Below are 21,271 nucleotides of genomic sequence, written 5' to 3' on the forward strand. Positions count from 1 at the left end.
CGCAGACAGATGAAAGATCAATCAACTTCTCTCGAAAGGTCACTTCTTTTGAAATTCTAAATTATTTACAAGACCCGATGGCTGAAGCCCGGCGTGAGGAGGAGGAAGAGGGGGAGCACAGAGATCTGCGGGACAGAAGCCAGACAGCAGGTATGTGATGATCATCTGAGGAGCTGAGCTGAAAGCTTTCCACTTTGAACCACTTTAGTCTTTGATTTGCTGTCTGTCAGAAATCATTTTTATTTAAAACCAAATCAGTTGTACTTTACATCTCAGCAACCAACCAAAAGTGTATTAATTCTTTTATACAGTTTATACAGGACAGCCATTATTTTCCTTAATTTTTAGAGAGAATGTAAATCATTCAACAAACTTCTAAATCTCCTAAATGTGAACTCCATCAAAGGGAACATCGGGTCTGCTTTAACTCCTGTCAAACAGATTTGTCCACTCACTGTGTACAAATGCAATGTAAGGGGTAAATAATATGAAAAATCTGTACTCCCACAAGTCAAACCCTTCAACCGTTTCAAGTCCGGGAGGAGTTTCCTGGAAAGCACTGGAAAACAGCATAAAAAACTACGTCAAAAACATTAACTCGGAATTCATCAGCCAAAATTTGAATGTGACAGTGTGATTTTTAGCTGGGAAGGCAAAAAAAAAAAAAAAAGAAAAACTCAGAGAGAAACAGAGAGAAGCATCTGAAACAGATAGAAAATCATCACACTTTAAAGGCATTAGTTAAATCTCTTGATGTGCGTGAATATACAAGTTAACAGGCGTGCTCTGCTGCCTCTGGGACTCATCCAAAACTTAAATCTAGCATGAGGAAGTACAGGCTCCTGTTACATGTTCATCTCCTGGGTGGGATTAAATCAACTTACTTTAGTTCATAAATATTTTTTACAGCGTAAGAGATAAACAGCAATGATAGATTGCTTGGTTAATGGTGCCTCAACGATTAAAGGAATGTCCTCTATATGATATTCATACCTTCCTTTCTGTCTCGAACCACTGATTGATTTCACCATGAATGAAAAGTGTGTCCCTCCAAGACCTGAGTACAGTACTGGCTGCAGACGACAGAGCTGAAAACACACCATCTCAATACAGCAACACGTCTTAAACAGCATTTGTCAGCCACCTGGTGGTTGCAGCAAACTTGTCCCTCACTGCTCATATCACCATGCGTCACTTGCTCCTGAAAAGAAAGCTGCTCTAGTTCCTGTTAGCTTTAGTGTGTGATTCACTGTACAAACTTCAGCCACCGGACAAGTTCAAGCCGTATTCAAGCAAGTATTATGTAGGAATAATTTCCCTTTACTGCAGTTGAGAAGACTGCTCCTCGGTTCATTGTTTTCCTTATCAACACCTGCCGTGCCAACGCTTATTCCTGGACTCCCGTGCGCCCTGCCCTGTTCAGCTATCTGCAGCCGGTGCACGAGCTCAGACCCCCGTACACCCCCGGCAGCTGTCTGGACGGGGGCATTCCTGTCAGAGCCTGAGCAAGACAGGCTGCTGCGTCATGAACGAGCCCTTGTCTGAGCTTGATGAAGTTTATCAAAGTAACAGAACATGTCTGGATCCACATCAGTTTGTGAATCACGCGTCTACTTTGACACCATCTAATCTTCTCTGACTAAAGGTCCACATCAGCCGCTGACATTGTGTTGTTCAGTCATGACGCTGTCATCTGTCAACTTTAAATGGTCTAGTTTTCCAGGTCTGTTTTGGCTAGTTACCTGTTAACACAAGTTAAAACTCTTGTTGTTCACACTTTGACATGAGTCAGAATATTTCCCCTATAAATGTCTCAGCATGTTTTAGATAACATGTGTAGTCAGCACATCCCTGCTGAAAAAAATTCCAAAGTTGGAGGCAGATTAAAGTTGAATCGCTGATCAGAGTTCAGGGATCAGCTTCTTTGCTCGGGTTCTGGCTGGTGTAGTGTGACACATTTGGGCAGACTGTTTTGCTTTCTTTCCCTTTGTGGCCAGTTCGCCCAGCTGCTCCGCGACTGCTGCTGCAGTAATGCTGAGTAATGTCAGCATGTGTTCAAGTGAGAGTGGGCCTGTGAAGGGACTCCTCTCCTGCTGACTTCAGCGGCTTTCACGTCGCATTTGTCTTTTCCAGGTGTCACCCAGAGATATTTACTGATCTGGAATACAGTTCAAAACTTTAAGAGAGAGATCGTCTTTTTTCTAGAAGTTATTGTTATTGTTGTTAAATAGGAAATAAGATTATGCTAGAACTGTAACTGCTTGTCCTCTGGAGGGTCGCGGGGTGAGGGAGCTGGAGCCTATCCCAGCTGTCATTGGGCAAGATGCGGGGTACACCCTGGACAGGTCTCCAGTCTATCACAGGGCTAACACAGAGAGACAGACAACCATTCACACTCACACCTACGGCCAATTTAGAATCACCAACTAACCTAACTAGCATGTCTTTGGACAGTGGGAGGAAGCAGGAGTACCCAGAGAGAACCCACAAGGAGAACATTCAGTCAGCCGATGGATTTGAACCCAGAACCTTCTTGCTGTGAGGCATCAGTGCTATTTGAAACAGTTGAGACTCATCAGAGAATGGACATGGGCCTTCTGAGGGTGTCCTGTGGTGTCTGGCAACAGGATGTTGTTAGTGGGGGCCTTTGGATCCTATAGGTTAAGGGGAGGGGCCTCTGTGGATCATCCCACAGATACTTGATCAGTTTGAGATATAGTGAATTTGGAAGCCCTGTGCTGTTTTTCATGTTTTTTGAGTTGTTCCTAAACCGTCACCTTTGTTTTAGCTATTTGTTGTGGACACAACCACGACCTTGACGACTAAGAATCTTCACATTGCCTATCTTAAGAACACTCTGATGATGAACTCAGATATCACGGCTGAAGTCGCATAGTGACGTTTAGGTCCGATGGAAGACACTGGTCTGTCTGAAACTGGCCATCGTTCTCTTTAAATATCAGGTATAATCTGTAATCTCTGGGATTTCCACAAATTTATATGGGAATGAAATATGTTGCCTTTGAAACTACAATACATAACAATCCTGTAGAAAGCAGCCTTCCCAGTGTCCAGGGTTCATGATATACACTCAACATTTAATACCCTTTTCAGTCATGTATTTGAGATATTCATGTCTCAGGGTTATGAACTTCTCCTACAGCTCCACCGAGATAAAACTGACGTGTTGTTGCAGCAAAGGTCCGACAGGTCTAAGGCGTTCCCCATTTCCTACCTAGCCTGTGTGAGTGTACGAGTTAATGTTTAGCTTTAGGCAACCTCAACAAATCAGTTTCTCTCTCAGTCAGGGATCAATGCGCACTTGCATTTTTCACCAAATTAGATGGCATTTAATGAATCTTAAAGTTGCTCAGTTGTTGTATGTTCCGGTTTGTTCAGATTATATTTTTCAAAGTTAGACTGCATTTTTAAAATACTTTGAATGTGTGATGTTCTGGGAACCTTAAACTGTTTGAAATTCCAGACATGACAAAAAAAAAATTTAGCCAACTGGCGGATCAACTTTTTTTTTTTGGTCAAGTTCTCATGAGCAAAAATCTCATTTAACTTTTATTTCTCTTGTAGTGTTTTAATTTAGTTTCCTAACCATCACGAACAATGCTTTACATAAAATGTTGGACAATATTCCAGTCCATTTTTTAAGCAGACAAATACTCTTGTGACCGTCATCTGAACATCAGTGTGAACATGATTTGGCCGAATGCCCCGGGGTGACATGTAGCCTATATCCCAGTGAAACAGACAGTGACGGCGCAGCGTCGTGCGGCGCAGCCTCCACTTCCTGACTGACCGCATTCCTGCTCAACAGATTGGCCAAGTAAACAGCGGCGAGATATTACAGGGCCGTCCCTCTCTTCTCTGTTGTCTGTGGGTGTGTGTGACTGACTGCTACCTTCAAGTCCTGAGTCAACACTCTGTTGACTCTCCGTGGACCAGGAGGAAAACACCTAGGTGGAAATTGTCCTTTTGACGCTGAAGATTTGGTATTTGTCACTCCTCACAGGTAGGGACATCATCGCATAAAGTAACGCAAGAAGGGTCTTATGATTACGTCACTTCCACAAAATGAAAGCACAGGTGATGAGACAGTTGAGCTGTTATGCCGAGTATAGGCAGACCGTACATCTACAAGGAAGTCATGGCTCTTTATTTGAAGTAACATACCGTAAAGGCTTGTTGGGGGGGTTAGTAAAACACTGCTTTCTCATTAGGAGAAAAGTGCAGAAGCTCTTTTCCCACATGCTGTTAAAGTGTAACCCGAGGCACCGTGGGTCTAACAGATAACAGGGAACAGGTGTGACAGGTGGGATCGACTGCCAACGAGCTCATGGTTTCTGGCTGCAGGCGTTAACAAGTGCCTGCATTTTTCTCCATACACAAATGAGTTCTTGTTTGATTCGATTGTTTGCGTTTCAGATATTGCTCCTCAGCTCTGCTCACAGACATTAGAATGAACTTTTTTATTTGTTTGTTTAAGACGCTGAAATTCAGGTCGCTGACAAATAGGTCACTGACAGATAGTATGGGAATTAATAGACGTGAATGTGTTGAGGTGCATCTGAAAGCACTGAAAGTACCTGTTAATCTGGCTACAGCCTGGGTAAAAGCTATTTTTATATAGAGGAGAGCATTTTAATACTGATTTGACTGCTGGCGAACATAATATATATTCCTGATGATTTCCGAGTAGTGTTAGATATTAACACAACACAGTTTTTGTTCACCATACTTAGGACAGCTAGAGGATGATCATAATCTATTTTTATTGTATTTCTTATTATTTTTGTGCTCTTGGTCCTCTACAGTGCAGATACATCTAGGTTTTTGAATTAGGAGATATTAAATGAACCAGCTTAAAATATCTCTCATTCTTTTGAAAATATTTCGCTGATGCTCTACTTGGCAAATCTAGACCTGAAAGTATCATCGCAGTTACTTCAGACAAACAGGTTGATCGAGATGTTAATTGTGCGATGGTTAGGGTTGGGTTCTTGTATTTCCAGCTCATAAGCAGTCCGATCTGAAACTACAGTCGGAAATGTGTCGCAAGCAGATGGGATTTTAGGTGACACACCGCGGTCGACTGCTGTTGGTCAGCTTTAATAGAGACTTTTGATGGAGACTTCAAAGCTTACGGTTCATACTCATGTATGCAGTGTCAACGAAATTCATTTGATTTGCAAAACAAATGAAAGCCTGAAAGTATCTCACGAATGTCCGAAGGTATTTGGTATGTTTCAGTGTTACATTCCCTTCTGGTTAATCTCTCCTGAAACACTTTCTCTGAATCAGTGTACTTTGATAATATAATATTGTACTAAATATACATACACCGATCAGCCACAACATTAAAACCACTGACAGGAGAAGTTAATGACATTGACCATCTTGTGACAATACAATGTTCTGCTGGGAAACCTTTGGACCTGGCATTCATGTGGATGTTACTTAGACATGTACCACCCACCTAGACCAGACCAGGCACAGCCACCCCATAGTAATGGCACTCCTTGATGGAAGCAGCCATCCCCAGCAGGACACAAGGTGTTGACCTGGCCTCCAAATTCACTAGATCCCAAACTGATCAAGTGTCTGTGGGATGCACTGGAACAAGCCTGATCCACAGAGGCCCCTCCCCTCAACCCGTAGGACCCAAAGGCCCCCACTAAAAACAATCTGTTACCAGACACCACAGGACGCCATCAGAAGGCTCATTTCCATTCTCTGATGAGTCACAACCGTTTTAGAGGCACAAAGGAGACATACACAATATTAGGAAGGTGGTCATAATGTTATGCCTGATCGGTGTATATTGTGATGCAGGATTTTATCTCTTATTGTGAGAGACTGCGGTGGGTTTAGTGAATAGGCAGCGCTATCCCCCTCAACATCCCCTGCCTTTGAGCAAGGCACCCCTCCCCACTGCTCCGTGTGCGCTCCCTGCTACTTGTGTGTATGTGTGTGCAAATGGATGAGTGAAGTGTAGAGGCCACGTTTGTATTCGTGTAGAAACACAAGGACAATACACATTTGTCTTCTTCTTCTACTGTGTTTTCTTCTTCATGACGTGTGCCTGGATGTTAAATTTGTTGCCGCACGTCTGTTTTTCCCCCGCAGATCGTCCCGAAAGAACCAAGGCAGAGCATTTACATTCCAGGTACGTCACTTCTTCTCCAGCTTCTATCACTACCTGACATGCGGCGCCTCTTTAGATTCACCAAGCTGTGGCCGGGGGACGTGGCCCTGTCCCTTTAACGGTCAGATCTGCTGATGGTGAAGTTGTGAATGGACCAAACAATGCAGTGGTTCCATCCTCGCTGACACACACGGGGTCAACACAGGCACAAAAACATACCGTGCTGCTTCTTTTTTCTTTTCTTTTTTTCCCCCAGTTGTTGCCTAGTTACATTTAGATATTATGGTGTCTGGATAACACAAGATACGTTACTGACCTTTAGCTCCTTGTGTTTACGGCTTAGTTTATCAATTTAATCCAGCACGTGGTAGAAGAGTGAAGGGGAGGATCTTCCCTACAGTTGCTTTAGATGCTCTTCCTGCACTCAGGTCGTAAAGTGTGATCATAATGAGCCCTGCCGCTGCCACAAGAGCTTCCCGTAGCTCCGATGAAGTGACTTCAGGTGCACGTTAGAGAGCAAGATGAGCAGAGAGATGACGATGATGTGTTAAAAGGAGCAGAAAAGAGTCTCCAGAGGTAAATAACCCGAGGATCTCAAACTGTGTCAGCACATTCAGCGACTGTGCTGTGTACACTTATGCCCTGTGTTTGCCTGGAGGTGGTACCATTTACAGGGCATCATGTTTTTGTAAAGTAGGTAGGCATAAACTGTACGATCAGAGTACATTGTGTGGTACTGTTACAAGCCTGCTGTTGTTTGCGTCCGCCCCCCACACCTTATTGATGAACTTCTGCTCTCTTTTTCAGTCAAGGACCTCTGTCTTCTTTAAGAGCTGCGATCAAACGAAGTAAGTTTACCCAATCTGAGCTTTAGTAAGACCGGGAGCTATTTACTGATGAAATGTGTGGTTGGATAAAATGTCAGCGCTGAAATGTAATTGGAATAACAAAGACATGATGGACTTGAAGTGTGAAGCAGGCAAAATTCATACTTTTTTTCTTTTTCCGTCCTTCAGCAAGATCCGGCTCTCAGAGTGACAACACCAGAGACAGACGGTAATGTAAAATTGAATTTCCGTCAATCCCTGTTCATGTCTACACCTTGACTGTGAATCTAAAAATTAAGTAATGAGTAGGAAAAGAACTTGGAGGTGAATGTTCTTTTACGGTGCCCGTGTGGTTTGTCTTCCAGGCGACCAGAGATCACCATCGTCTCTGCTGAACCTCTGGTCAGCAACAACTGGTTCTCAGGATCCACCGTGGTCTTCCCTCCTCCTCAGCCAGGCTGGTCTGCAGACATTCAGGCTGTCTCCAAGGTAGACTTTATCTAGTTTGTATCCTCAATAATCCCTGCCTGGTTCTGAATGTGTGTATGGACATTTGTGTGGTCTGTGCTGTCCAAGAATACTAAATGGAGCACAAAAATGTAATACAAGTATAAACACTGATCAGGCATAACATTATGACCATCTTCCTAATATTATGTAGGTCTCCCTTGTACCTCCAAAACAGTTGTGACTCATCAGAGAATGGACATGGGCCTTCTGAGGGTGTCCTGTGGTGTCTGGTAACAGGATGTTGATAGTGGGGGCCTTTGGGTCCTATGGGTTGAGGGGAGGGGCCTCTGTGGATCATCCCACAGATACTTGATTAGTCTGGGATCTAGTGAATTTGGAGGCCAGGTCAACACCTTGTGCTGTTCTTCATGTTTTCTTTAGTTGTTCCTAAACCGGTTTTGTGTGTGTGTGCCTGTGTCAGGCTGCATCCTGCTGGGGATGGCTGCTGCCATCAAGGTGTATCATGGCTCCGGGGTTGGGGGTGTCTGGTCTGGTCTAACTGGGTGGTACATGTCTAAGTAACATCGACATGGATGCAAGGTCCAAAAGTGTCCCAGCAGAACATTGTATTGTCACAAGATGGTCAATGTTATTTACTTCACCTGTCAGTGGTTTTAATGTTGTGGCTGATCGGTGTGTTTTTAAAAGTCTTCTGGAAAATATTAGAATTTAAGTATGAAAGTATTGGGATCAACCCGTAACATACACTCACTTATGGGAGGTTTTACAGTAAAATGCTAATACCTTATTCATAACTCATCCATCCTAGAAAAAACTCATCCATTCAACTGTAATCTCAACAGCAGCAAGTAAATTCTGACTGTATATACAGCGTATTACTCACTCGCCCAGTGCAATAAGTGAAAATGCTATGGTATGTGCAAAATAATGTGTCTGCATGTGTGAATACCTCTCTTTTTCATGACTCAGCCTCCACCATCCTATGACCAGGTGATTAAAGAGAAGACCCAGGAGGAACATACCGTTAAACCCACTGCAGCCCCCCGCCGGAAAACCTGCACCGCCACAAACTCCACGCAGACTGACCCTGTGAAGGAACACGCTGCCACCGCCTCCCCACGGTGCGGTGCAACTCCACCATCAGCTGGTGAGGCATACGAGAATCATTGTCAGGGAAAAACTAGCTGACATTTTGGCTCTTCCTATTGTGACTTTATTTTTGCTCACAGGTAAAAAGCCACAGAAGCCGCCAAGGCCCTCACTGCCGAAACCAGTGGACAGAAAGCCGGCACCTGAAGCAGACAGGGAGGTCACAGCTAATACCACAACATTCACAAACACTGCCGACCAAAGTGACTCTAACGCAGATATAAAGCAACTTGAAAAGGCAGACTCCGCTCACACATGCACCAGATCTGTCACCGTACACTGGGATATTCTTACAAATCCTCATCCTGTCTCTGCTGTTTCCACCGACCCTACCCCCGCCCCCCGACGACCCGTTCCACGTCCTCGATCAAAATCCCGAAAGCTAGCAGCTGAAGAGGAGACCAAAGATCATATTTTGGTCAAGCTTAGTGAAAACTGTGAGGACATCCAATCTGAGCAACAGGAAGTCTCATCAAATAAGTATTTACAGGAGTTACTGGAGGTCTTCAGTGCAGATAACGAGCTTGAGGATAACAGTGACATTATCAACCCATTATCAGACCAGGATTTGCAGGATGAATATGATGCTGGCGAGATGAACGACAACCACAGCCAACGTAATATCCGGGCCAGGATCCAGGCCTTTGAGATCCAAACCACAGAGGAGGGAAATGCATTTGAACCGGCCAAATCTGAGCCGCTAACCAGGAAGCCCTCCTACAAACCCCCAGTCGCTGCTAAGCCTTCAGTGGCTCTTAAACCTCAACTTAGCCACAGCACAGATGACAACTATCAAAACGTACCGGCCGATGATGCCCCACAAAACCCTCCACCAGCCCCTAGGCCCCAACCCCTCAAGAAACCAGTGGGGCTATCGATAAAGGAGGAGTTAGAGACTTTACACCGCAAGGCGTCCGTCCCGCAGAGATCACGTCCGTCGGTACTGACCAGAGCCAACAGCATCTATGAGGAAGAAATACCCCCAGTTCCTCCTGTCCCTCCAGCGAAACCACGCATGGAGCCGCTTCAACCCAACCTGAATATCAACAACCACAACTCAGCCTCCATGGACAGAGAGTACGAATATGTGGACGCTCCATCACGTGAGTAGCACTGTATTTTACTTTAAGGTTTTTGAGGTAAAATGTACAACTCTGTACATCTCAATGTATAAGACAAACTAAACTAAACGATGACTTTTGCCTAAAAATATCAGTCTTTGTCTGACCAACACAAAAAAAACAACGACAAACAACAAAAGAAAATCTGAGAAAAGCAAGCCAATTCTGTGTGTGCAGTGTGTTGTCTTTGTACAGCAGCCTCGTGCAGGCATCCAACCTCTTCCAGGAGTGTTGTTTTGACCATGAGGTTGCCAAGCAACCAGCACTTCTGTATAGCCAGAGATGCTGGACAAAAAATGAAAGGGTGGGTGGAGGAGCTGTTAATAAATACTGCAGTTACAAGACATAAATTATTGAAAAACCAAAAGAATTCATTGCCCGGAACCCATTTGCGGAGACATGATTGCTGCTTTGAGTCAACATACCGACATTAAGTCAAATAAACCTTTCATTTACAAACGTAAGAAGTTGATCTTCCTCCCAAACCGACATGGACAATTTGACATTGATTAGTGGGTCACGGATCCAGTTCTTTGCATTTCTTGGGCCATCTGCAGTTTGAATTTATGGTGAAACAGCTAACCCAGTCAAATGAAAGGCCCTGACAGGCTGTGCCAAGTTCAGTGTACAGTAGCCACCATACCGATAGCCTACAATGTTAAATGTTTATTATTACTGGGGCCAAATAACTTATGACCGAGCATTCAATACTTTGTGGCCCAGTACTAGCCCAGGTATCAATATTTAGGAGTGTACGGGCAAAAAGTAGATGCACAGTCGTGTTATCTGCTTCTAGAGTTTATGCTAAGCTAGGCTAACTAGCAGCTAGGCTAACTTGCAAAAGTAGATATGAAAGTGGTATGTCTGCAGGAAAGTTGCTAAGCGTATTTTTTACAAAATGTCAAACTAATCCTTTAATGGTTAATCAAATAAGAAAATCAGATAAGTCATAAATAAAATACTTAACAGCTAGACAGCACATAAAGAGTCATAGCTCTAATTAAAAATAAGGCAAGAAAACTGTTGCTTGGTGTGATATAAATGTACGTCTATACAGTCAAGTGTCTTCTCGTTCAGTCCCCATCCCAGTCAAACCTCAGCTTAGCTTGGACAGCAGCGGAGGCTCGTTCAACAGACAGAGTGTGACAAAAAGACCAACCACCATCCGAGTGCCCAGCAAAACCAACTCAAGTGAGTCCGGCAAATGTTGCGTGACCGAATGTCATTAGATTTTTGTTATACTAACATGAAACTACTGGAAGTTGTGTACATTATCGTATCTGGTTCTGTGGTTTTTACCCCAAACTTAACCATTTTCAATTTATTTATACACATTATAGCTGAGCATGGGTTTGCAGCATTTTGCATTAAACACAAATCTCTCCTCAGTGTCAGATAACTTTCAGGATGGTCCTCCCCCTCTGCCAGTTCAGAAGCCTGTGGGCACGCTAAACACCTCATTGAAACAAAAACAAACCCTGACACCTGCTCTCTCCTTGCAGGTAAGAGATGCATGACAGTGCAGACACACACTTCAAATGACACAGTCTAGCTATGAACACTCCATTTCCTGGTGTCATGTTCTGTTCTTTAGACCAGAAACAATGTATTTGGTTCTTAGGACTGACTTAGAAGAATAAAATAAAAAATAATATTATTATGCACCTCCTACACAGTGCTGTCAGTCTATAAAAACTACTCTATGTGGGAAATCAGTCAGGTTTTTCTTAACCGTGCAGCTTACCTGCTCTATTTCCTCTGCTTTCCACAGACAAAGAAACCATTGTAGCCCCACAAACAATTCCCTGTTGAATGCTACGTGCTGTCACATGGATAGCATGGGCCCAAGTGCTGCACACTGTTATAGTGTTTCTGTTTTAATGCTAATACAAATGAATTATTTTGCAGGACTCTTTCAGTACTACGCCTGTGCCATCGCTACCACCACGGTAAGTGATGGTGAAACATAATTGCTAAAATTAGAATATTAATTTGAGGCAGGGTGTGCGCAAAGAGCATACTCCACTCACGTTATTGATGTCTTTGCACTTCAGGAAGCCAAGTATGAACAAATCCCTCCCACCTCGCCCACCTCCAGCCAAACCAGGGCCCGGGAGACCTCCCCCACCAAGCCTTCAGGCCATAGGTCGATCACAGTCAGTGCCGGTGAACGCTTCACCTAAACCCAAGACTCAGAAGTCTCAGAGGAGAGGGCTCGTCTTACCTCCAAGGCCCAACCCAGGCCACCGTCTCTACAACAAATACACTGTGAGGGAGATCCCACTGCACCTCAGAGTGCTGTAGCTGTGTTCCCTTTGCCACTTCATGAGCGTTGCTTTAAATCTTTCTTTCTTCCACCAGCTTCAACTTCCCCATGGGATTGCAGCCTTTGACTATAATGGTAGCAACAGAGGAGAACTTTCATTTCAGGTGACTGAACTTTTTACCCCCATATGCAAATGTTGCCTGTGTACTGTATGTAAAAATGTAATACGGTACATCAAGTGGGACTCTAATGCCTCTGTTGGCCTTTTCAACAGAAAAATGAAGTGCTTCTGCTGCTGGAAGAGATTAACCACAATGAGTTTGAGTGCCAAGTTGGAGAAACCAAAGGCCGAGTCCACAAGTCTCGCATGCAAATCATAACTCCCCTCGAGTCATACGCCTCTCCAGAGGTAACTGTCTGATGAATGCCTGAGCCGTATTTGCTTTTGTGCCAAGTCGGCTATTGTCATGAAATAGCTAGCAAAAAAGTGATTCTGTATGTTTAATAGAAAAACAGGAAACTAGGGGAAACGATTGAATGTAAAAATTGTATACGCCTGCGAGTGCAGGATGAGTCATTAGAATTTTAAAGTCATTTTCCACAAAGTGACAAACTTTAAGATACCATTAAGATTTAAGGTGGTATTTAGTTCAAGACACATTTAAAATTTGATTTAGTGGGCAATTTAAGAGCCTTTGTTCTCTCTCAGCAGGGTGCCGGTCCTCCTGCTTGGGGTGGTGATGATTCTGGGCTAAAGGTAAAGGCTCTACATGACTTTTTTCCAGGTAAGTCATCAGTTCCTACAAACCAAATAGCAGTTTGGTTGCACTAAACACTAAATGGAGACTATTGACATTTTGGAAAATAGGTGGATATAATTTATTTTTGCCGGACGTTAAATGAGTAGATTGATACCATTCTCGTGCTTTAATTATAAAAGGTAGAGCTCGGAGGTGATTAGCTTAGCATAGCATAATTCCTAGAGGTATGGGGAAACAGTTAGTAGTAGTATTTTAGATAGTATGTTAACTTTGGAAAAGGGCTAAGCTGTCTGTGTCCTTTCTGCTTTGAACCTTTTTATGGTGGAGTCAGACAGGAAGTGATTAGCTAGCACATCATACTGGGGAAATAGCTAGCCTGCCTCTAAAGCTCAAAACAAATAAGACACCATGAGCCAGCTAGAGGGATTTAGAAGAGCATTAACTCTGGAGAGGCCAAGACTATGTGTGTCCTTGCTTTCAGTCCCTTTGTTGGAGCCAGCAGGTGCTTAGGGTTAGCTTAGCATAGCAGAAAGCTAGCTAAAAATGCTAAGATACTGTTTCTAACTGAAAGGGAATCATATAGAGATAATTGTTGGATTTCACGTTTTAGGCATGTATTATTGTATTTATTTTTTGATTCTATAAAGTTGATGTGTCTGTCCTTCTCACAGAGCAGTCAGGAGAGCTGGCTCTAAGAGCAGGTGATGTAGTGACCATGGTGGAGCAGGTGAACAGTGAGTGGTACAGAGGCACCTGTAAGGGATCTACTGGTTTCTTTCCCATCAATTATGTCAAAGTCCTGGTAAGTTTCAGTGCAACTTTTCTAGTAGTAGCACCTTCTGCGTAATCTTTGAATAAAAATGAATAATAGTCACCTTTTTCTCCAATTAGCCGAATTCACCAAAACCCCTCCCAGAACGAAAAGCAAAGCCACCACCCGCATCAGTCAGGTACCGTTTTTACAAAATGTTTGCAGTAGTCTGTTTTTTAACAAACAAACCCCATGAGCTAACAGGATGTTTGAATTCCCTGAAGTGGCCCGAGGTGTGTGGCAAGGTTCGACTTTGATGGGGAGCACAGTGACGAGCTGACGTTCTGCGAGGGGGATGTGATCAAGCTGATGGAATATGTGGGACAGGAGTGGGCACGCGGAGAGGTCGGCGGCCGCGTCGGCATCTTCCCACTTAACTTTGCTGAAATTGTCGAAGACCTGCCTCCACCCCCGAGTCAGCAACAGTCTGCCAAAATTGCACTGCCTGGTAAGTTACCAGAAAACACCATATACCAAACAGATAGTCTCTCCAGAGTTAATGCTCCTCTCTACCATTGAACATGTTTATGTGTTCAATGCAAATATCTACTCTGCCCTGAACTCTTGGTCGAAAGCAAAAGAGCAGTTTGTGTCCGTTACTGAAGAGCATTTATTTGACCTTGCCCTTTGTGCTGGTTGGCATTTCCCTCTGTGGCGTGTCAGGAATTTGTTCCTGTGTTTCTGTTTCATTAAAGTATTGTTTACTGAAGTCCAGTAAAGAGGCGGGAGTTTAGAAATACAGATTAGAGGTCATGGGTTGTGACAACACCCTCACCAAACATCTCATATTGTTTCTTTTTATGCTCGTCAGTCTGACTCTCTCTGTCTTTTTTGTCAGTTGGGTTAATTTTTGTTTCTACTTCCTGCTTCACTGTCAACAGTGGAACGTTGAAATGTTCACCAAAAATGAGGCATACAAATATCTGTGTCTCCGAACCTCCTCAGTTGACCTTTCCATCTTTATTAATCTAAAATAATCAATTTGAAAATTGCAACAATGGAGAAGCAGCCGGAAATACTGAAGCGGAACTACGCTACTACCAAGCGGACCAATCACAGCTCTGGCGGTCTGTGTAGGCGCGTAGTTACATTTCTGGGGAGGTGCACGTCAGCTACAGCTTTAAGCAGAGTTTATACCTCTGCAGGACATAGACGCATGTAGCCTATGCCGGTGTGAGCCATTTATACTTGTGCGCTAGTTAGTCTGGTTCGCTAACTAGTAACACGCGACACAGCTCTTGCGCTGTGTCGCGTAGTTGCTTTTCTGGGGAGGTAAAGTTACGGTGCTAGGCGAAGGCTCTGTGTAGGTGTCTGCGTTGACGCTGTAGCCACGGCGTCAAATTGACGCAGAAGTATAAACTGCCTCTTAGGCTCCGCGTGGCGTCTGCGTAGGTGTCTATGTTGTCACCGTAGCTACGCCGTCAAATTGACGTAGAAGCCTAAACCACCTATTAGAGTAACATACATTTTGTTTTCAAATCAGGTCTTTACAAACACTACAATACAACCTATTCTCTGTAATTACTATTATACTGTATAGTAGGTTCTATTTTGTAATAAGGTGAATTACAAAATTTGTATGCAACATCAAAATTCTGATCAACAAATACTGGATTTATTCGTGTGGTAGATACTCAAAGAGTTCTCATCAACTGTTGCTTCAGTTACTCCAATAATACAGACAAACCAACCAACCGATTTGTCCTTTTTCACTGAATGTTGTACATATTTCCACAGGCATGGCTGCTGCTTCTCACAGTGTACACCCAGAGGCTGCCAAACCTGCTCAGGTAACCACCATTTATACAACCAGATATATCAATAAAGACAATGCTGGCTGTGTGGCAAAGCGATTAATCTGCAAGATTGTCACTCGTAAAACATTTCCTGTTTCAGGCGTCTCAGTCCAATGTGGAGTGGGTGGTGGCTCTGTACGACTACACCGGGCAGTCAGAGGGCGACTTGTCCTTCCAACAGGGCGACTCTATCCTGGTCACGCAGCACCTTGACGACGATTGGAGCAGTGGAAGGCTAAACGGCAGAGAGGGCATGTTCCCCCGGGCGTTTGTTGAGACCTCAGGTACAAAGATTTTAACATGTCTTTTGGTTAATGTGATATCTGAGCTTGTTATTGGGTTAGTAATGGAAGTTAATATGAATGTCGTTCTGTGCTACCTTGTGGTTGGGGAATAAAGTTTTAAATTCCCAATGAAACATGATTCTTCAAGCAAGAAGGAACCACTTTTTGTATATTATTATAAGTGACCAAAATCCTTAATGGGATTTTTCTAGTATAATTTGATCTTTGGATATAAATAATTAGTCATCAAAATACTTTATCACTTAGTTTGTTCATTCAAACTGATAATTTTCTAATTTGCCACAACTGTTAATCATTAACTCAGTATTGGCTTTCTTCAACAGGCCAGCAGTTTTCTAACAGTGAGCAGAACGGAGCTGTCGATAGTTTAAGAGCAGAGGCTCTGTATAACTTCTCATCAGACTGTGATGAGGAGCTCTCTCTGCAGGTGCAGTCATAGTTTTTTGTCTCTATCAATGCATTTCCCCCAAATCACTCCCAAGAACGCATCAATTGAATCAGCTGTCTCGTTTTTCTTCTTTCACAGATCGGGGACATTATAACAAACCTGGAGTCTGTCGATGAAGAATGGTTTTTCGGGCATTTGAGAGGAAAACAAGGCCTGGTCCCTAAAAACTATGTGAAAGTACTGGGATAGGGCTATGGCATGAACTATTGAGATCACGGGATGTTTTCAGCACTGGAAGTCAGAAGTGAACTGCCTTTAACTCTCATGCAGTGTTAACCTCCAACTAGTGCAACGTTATCCAGAAATGTTTACTGAATAATTTATCATGCCTATAAATAAATATTAAAGATTGTTGGCACCGTCATTTGATTTTGGATTCTTCAAATGGTGAATTAGCACCATCTACTGGTTTGTTCCATCATTGCCTCTACATATTTGAAAAATGTGCTCAATATCATTACAACCTGACCTTTTTTTGCATTACCTGACCTCAAATGGAGGTCAGACTATTTAAACATGGTGATACTATCGGATTAGTTTCACATGGCTTCAGAAAAATGTGATTTTTGCATGACTTTTTGCTGTAGTTTCCATCCTACAAGCACCCTTTACCCTTCAAATAATAGAGATGACCTAAACAAATGGAAAATACATTTCTTACAGGAACAAATTAAAACCTTGTAGCACAGCAGCCTCCAAATCTTAACATTTCTGCATTCATTACCTTTTGATTTCCTTCACTGCTTGTCTAACTTGTCATTTTGTCCACAAGTACAAAGTACAAATACTATACAAATAGCTCAAATACCAAACAACAAAACAGAACACAGTACAGTTTGTTGGTCATTTACATTTTTTATTAAATCTGTAGATGGGTTTTTAGACCGTCTCCTGGATGGGGGGCTCATAGCCGTCAGCCCTCTCCACCTTGGCTCCAGTGTCATCACCGGATGCCTTTGTGGCACTGCCGGCACCGCCCTCACCGTGGAGCTCCATCAGCTTGCCCACTGCAACAGATGACATGAATGTTTTAACACAGGCCCATGATTAACCACAGGTTTATTGAACAACTGAGAACCCTTCCTGTTTTAACCTAAAACCTTTACAGATGTAGTAGCAACAGTTCAATGCAAATCAAGTTAACAAAGAAGCTAGTCTAACTTGCGGAACGTCAGGTGATCTCAACAGGTAGTAATCAGGCCGTCATATGGGACCGAAACAGCTTGTCATCACTTGTTCCCACAAGTACAAAGAAAAAATAATACAGTATGTTACTGCCGTGTATTACTTACACTCAAACTTGGGCTTCTTAAGCATCTTGACCTTGCGGACGAAGACGTCGTGTAGAGGGTAGATGGACTGGCAGGCCTTCTCGATGTCTTTGCCAACGCTGTCAGGGATCCTGGAACACAACAAAATAAACGTCATTAATATAGATCTTTTAAATAACAACCCAAACATTAGATGTCATCAGGACCAAATACAGAGCCAATAAAAGTGCTTAAAAAATATTCAGCTAACCATGTATGGATGCGATTGCTAAGCTATCAGCTAATTATCAGCAAATCTTTTAGCCGGTATTGAATGAGTTCCATTGTCATCTTGTATAGTTTAGATGTATTTGCAACCTGGTAAACTGTGCCATGGCTCCTATCGAGTAGCGTTCTTTGGTGTTTGGCGTCTTCACCAGTTCAATCCCTTAAACTAAAGCTTGGCATCATGTTCACAACCCTGTTTTTCCAATTGGGACATTCCAGTGGGACATTTTGCCAGACTGCTGACATAAGATCTAAGCTCTGGTTAACACTGCCAGAAATCATTTACTCACTGCTCTACAACAGCAGCCTACACAGCAAATTTCACTGTGCATCCACTGGATAATATGGTTTTATAGCTAAAAGAATTCATTTTTGGTTGTTAAAGATCATATTCAGCAGTGTTTCTCTTGGGAAAAAACCTTTTGATTAAATACATGAACAGCCATTTTCACCAATACCTGATCCAACAGTTCACGAGTTATTACCATAAACATCAATGTACAGAGAAAACAGAACACCAACTATACACCCAAAAATTAGCTTCTAGGCCACCACTGACAGGACCATTAACAGGTTATCATTAACAGCTGGAGTAACTGTAAAGGACTTACAGCTTGTTGACCACTTCCTTCAGGTCGTTGGTCTGGACCTCACGGGTCATGATCTCCATCATCTTCTTGCGGATCTGACGGACCTGCTGGTGCTGGGCGTATGAGGTCTTTCTGATCTGGTTGGTGCGCTTCTTTGTGAAACCCACGCAGAAAAGACGCAGAAGGTAGCCATCGGTGGTCTTCACATCTACATGGGCTTCGATCATGGTCTGAGTGGAAAGATCAAATCAATCTTGATTAGGCCTTCAAGGAATATCAACATTAATGGGGGAAAAAAAGGACCTTTTCAACTGATGATATTAGTATTTGTGGGTGGTATTTCAGCTTTTGATGGAGCTCAACCAAAGTGTACTTAAACCATTACAGGACAGGTTTCACTTTCTATTGAATAGGTACAGTCATTTATTGTCTTCTGAATACAGAAGATTTTCATGCAATCAGTCAAGTTAACAAGAGCAAGTAGTAAAGTTTTCAACCCCATTCTTGTACCATATGTGTATTGTATTCTTGTATGAAAGGATATGGAAGATGTTTTTTTTTTTTTTTTACAGAAATCATGAGCACAAAATGTTTATGTACTTAAACTGAAGGGAGTTTTTCCTTGCCACCGTTGCCTTCAGGCTTGCTCTGGGGGTTTCAGGCCGGGTTTTTGTAAAGCGTCTTGAGACGATTTGTATTGTTATTGACGCTATATAAATAAAATTGAATTGAATTAAATCGCTACAAAAAAATATTTAAAGTGGAAAAAGTACATGTATGCTATTCAACATTTCTCCATGTAAATAAAGCCCAGAGTCCGGTAGACATGAATGTCACATTGTGATGCCACAAGCCACACTTCAGTAAGTAACCCCACAAAGCAATGCAATTAGGAAAACTTCTGTTATTGAGCTCATCACCTAACACTCCACATTATCCATCTAAAACCTTGTTCAGCAATGCACTGTCTAAAGCATTCAGAAACTTAGACACAATCCTTTAATTTATCCCTACAGTGGATACCTTACCTACCATTTTTCAAATGGCTATTGTAAAATAACTGTCTGATGTTGGTGCTTTGAAGTTTGAGAGCTAATGAGTGCATCAGACAAGTATTGATTTGCTATTGTTGCCAAAACTCAAGAGTGACAGCTGTAGAGTTCTGAACTGATATCCAGTCCTATTCACAACATGATCATTACCTGCCATTTTTTGACCATGGAGCACATCTTGTCACGGGTCAGGTCCATGCCGTGGAAGTTGGTGAGGCAGTTCTTGCCCTGAACGTCCTCGGTGATGAGCTTGAACTTGCGGAAGGCAATCTCGTCGTTCTGCAGATCAGCGAGACTCACCTCGAACACACGTCCCTTGAGACCATCGGAGGCAATCCCTGGGTGATGATAGGATGTTAAAGTTAGGTATGGACTATCGGGTAATGAGAAATTTCTGAAACTGAATACTTGTGATGTTTCTTTCCACAGTAAATAGTCACTTGAGAACAAAGGGGTTGCTCCAATTCCCACCATTTTGACTTACATGTATAGAAAACTCAGAAACAAAGGGTAGCTTTAAACGTCTCATCTCCACACTACCACACCATCACTATAACCTCATTCGGCGCATCTGTCACTAAGACAGATGATAGGGCTCGTCTTGCCTCAAAGACAGCTTTCAATGAATGCACATTTACCTAGGTACAGTGCATTTATATTATGCAGACTTACTGGTTCCCTGTGTCCTGGTGACCAAGGTCTTGCCAAGATTGCGGATGTTGAACATGGCTGGTGCCTTGACATCGTACCAGTCCTTCTTGGAGAAAGGGTCGACACTGCAGAAGAGTGGCAAACATTGATGAGACCTCATGACACAGAAACAACAATCCAATATCCACAACACACGCGGCTTCAATTCAGGAAGACCAGCTGCTCTCATTAGGCTTCTACTATTAAGGACACCGCTCAGATTAGCATGCACCACGAATAACTAGTTTACCTACTCAAAGCTGTCACGTTATTTCCCGATGACTTGACCAGATAGCTCTTGTTAACCGTTTATATAATTGTGTACCACTGTACATTAATTGTAACGCTTAAAGTGTGCCGGCTGAGTGCCACAATGCTAATCGAGGTCGGCTAAATTCATGCTAACTGTTTAGCACAAAACGTTACTTGCAGTCACTGTAGCACCAAACTCTTCCACTGTTTCTTTTCGCACACTGAGATTCCCGTCTATGAGATGTACAAGTATAGTTGAAGCAAATTAATTGTGAAAACACGTTATAGTATAAAAAAGGGACACGGCGTGTTACAACTCCATCCAGCGCGACAGCGGCAGGCAATGACGAGACTAGCACCGGCCCTCCAGCATCTACTTAAAATCGGCTTCATCCTTCAAATTTCTTTCACCGAAGTGACACCGCTGGAAAGGGAAAAACATTCCTTGTGTGAATATGTTTAAATTTTTTACTTACATCTTCTTTTTGGCACCCTTTTTGCCGCCTTTGGTCAGCCTCTTATTCTTGCCGACTGCCATGTTGGCTACAGGGAGTGAAAGAGGAGGAACATGGAAATCCCGCGAGAAATAAAGAGACAGACCGAGGTCGTGAGATTTGTCCCATCTCGCGAGTTCTTGTAGCTTCCTGTGGCTCCCTCTGTTGGTAAAAAAGGCGAAGCTGCTGATAATGTGAGCCTCATTGAAACACTGCAAACACGTTAACAGTTTCTCAACATTTAGTAGTAAAATCAGTTCTAACCACTTTTAATTTAGGGATAGCTTCGTCACGCCTGAGTGAAATTACTCCACAATTTAATTAATTGTATATTATTTTTTACCACTTACTTTGCAATATTATTTTATATTACTTAAACTACAATTGTTTTTCACCATGCTACATTGCACTGTTACTGTTTCTTACAATATTTTTTTATTTATACCATGATTACTATACTTTGCAATACTCTCCTATAACTTCCCCACATCAGGCTGCTTTTTATAACCAGTACTGTTTGTATATTTGTGTCTTATTCCTTTG

At 42.8% G+C, this 21,271-nt stretch overlaps 2 protein-coding genes across 2 annotated transcripts; one reads left to right on the plus strand and one right to left on the minus strand.

Annotated features, from left to right (window-relative positions):
- Nucleotides 1–77: 77 nt before the first annotated feature.
- sh3d19 (SH3 domain containing 19) lies at nucleotides 78–16,803 on the plus strand (the record flags this gene model as incomplete). Its single annotated transcript, XM_084572817.1, has 23 exons — nucleotides 78–150; nucleotides 1,330–1,493; nucleotides 3,973–4,024; nucleotides 6,139–6,178; nucleotides 6,965–7,005; nucleotides 7,174–7,213; nucleotides 7,350–7,473; nucleotides 8,425–8,602; nucleotides 8,685–9,707; nucleotides 10,803–10,916; nucleotides 11,115–11,227; nucleotides 11,634–11,674; nucleotides 11,780–11,993; nucleotides 12,087–12,155; nucleotides 12,266–12,400; nucleotides 12,704–12,776; nucleotides 13,424–13,554; nucleotides 13,644–13,702; nucleotides 13,788–14,011; nucleotides 15,301–15,353; nucleotides 15,460–15,643; nucleotides 15,988–16,091; nucleotides 16,191–16,803. The coding sequence occupies 23 exons, from the start codon at nucleotides 78–80 to the stop codon at nucleotides 16,299–16,301; spliced, it is 3,360 nt and encodes a 1,119-aa protein (XP_084428943.1). The 3' UTR covers nucleotides 16,302–16,803.
- Nucleotides 16,804–16,947: 144 nt separating this feature from the next.
- Nucleotides 16,948–20,838, minus strand: rps3a (ribosomal protein S3A). Its single transcript, XM_084565514.1, has 6 exons — nucleotides 20,711–20,838; nucleotides 19,965–20,068; nucleotides 19,443–19,630; nucleotides 18,262–18,470; nucleotides 17,405–17,514; nucleotides 16,948–17,119 (listed from the first exon to the last, which is right to left on the minus strand). Exons 1-6 carry the CDS (start codon nucleotides 20,770–20,772, stop codon nucleotides 16,992–16,994), a joined length of 801 nt encoding a protein of 266 aa, XP_084421640.1. The 5' UTR covers nucleotides 20,773–20,838; the 3' UTR covers nucleotides 16,948–16,991.
- Nucleotides 20,839–21,271: the final 433 nt, after the last annotated feature.

This window comes from Chelon labrosus (genome assembly GCF_963514085.1).
Source record: "Chelon labrosus genome assembly, chromosome: 2".
Taxonomy (NCBI): Eukaryota; Metazoa; Chordata; class Actinopteri; order Mugiliformes; family Mugilidae; genus Chelon; species Chelon labrosus.

Bases quoted from the DNA above. Each gene is read 5' to 3' on its own strand.
- rps3a (XM_084565514.1), bottom strand. From the start codon at position 20,772: ATGGCAGTCGGCAAGAATAAGAGGCTGACCAAAGGCGGCAAAAAGGGT. The intron at 19,631-19,964 runs GTAAGTCTGCAT...ATCATCACCCAG, and splicing joins CACCAGGACACAGGGAACCA to GGATTGCCTCCGATGGTCTC. The intron at 17,120-17,404 runs GTAAGTAATACA...CATCTGTTGCAG, and splicing joins TAAGAAGCCCAAGTTTGAGT to TGGGCAAGCTGATGGAGCTC.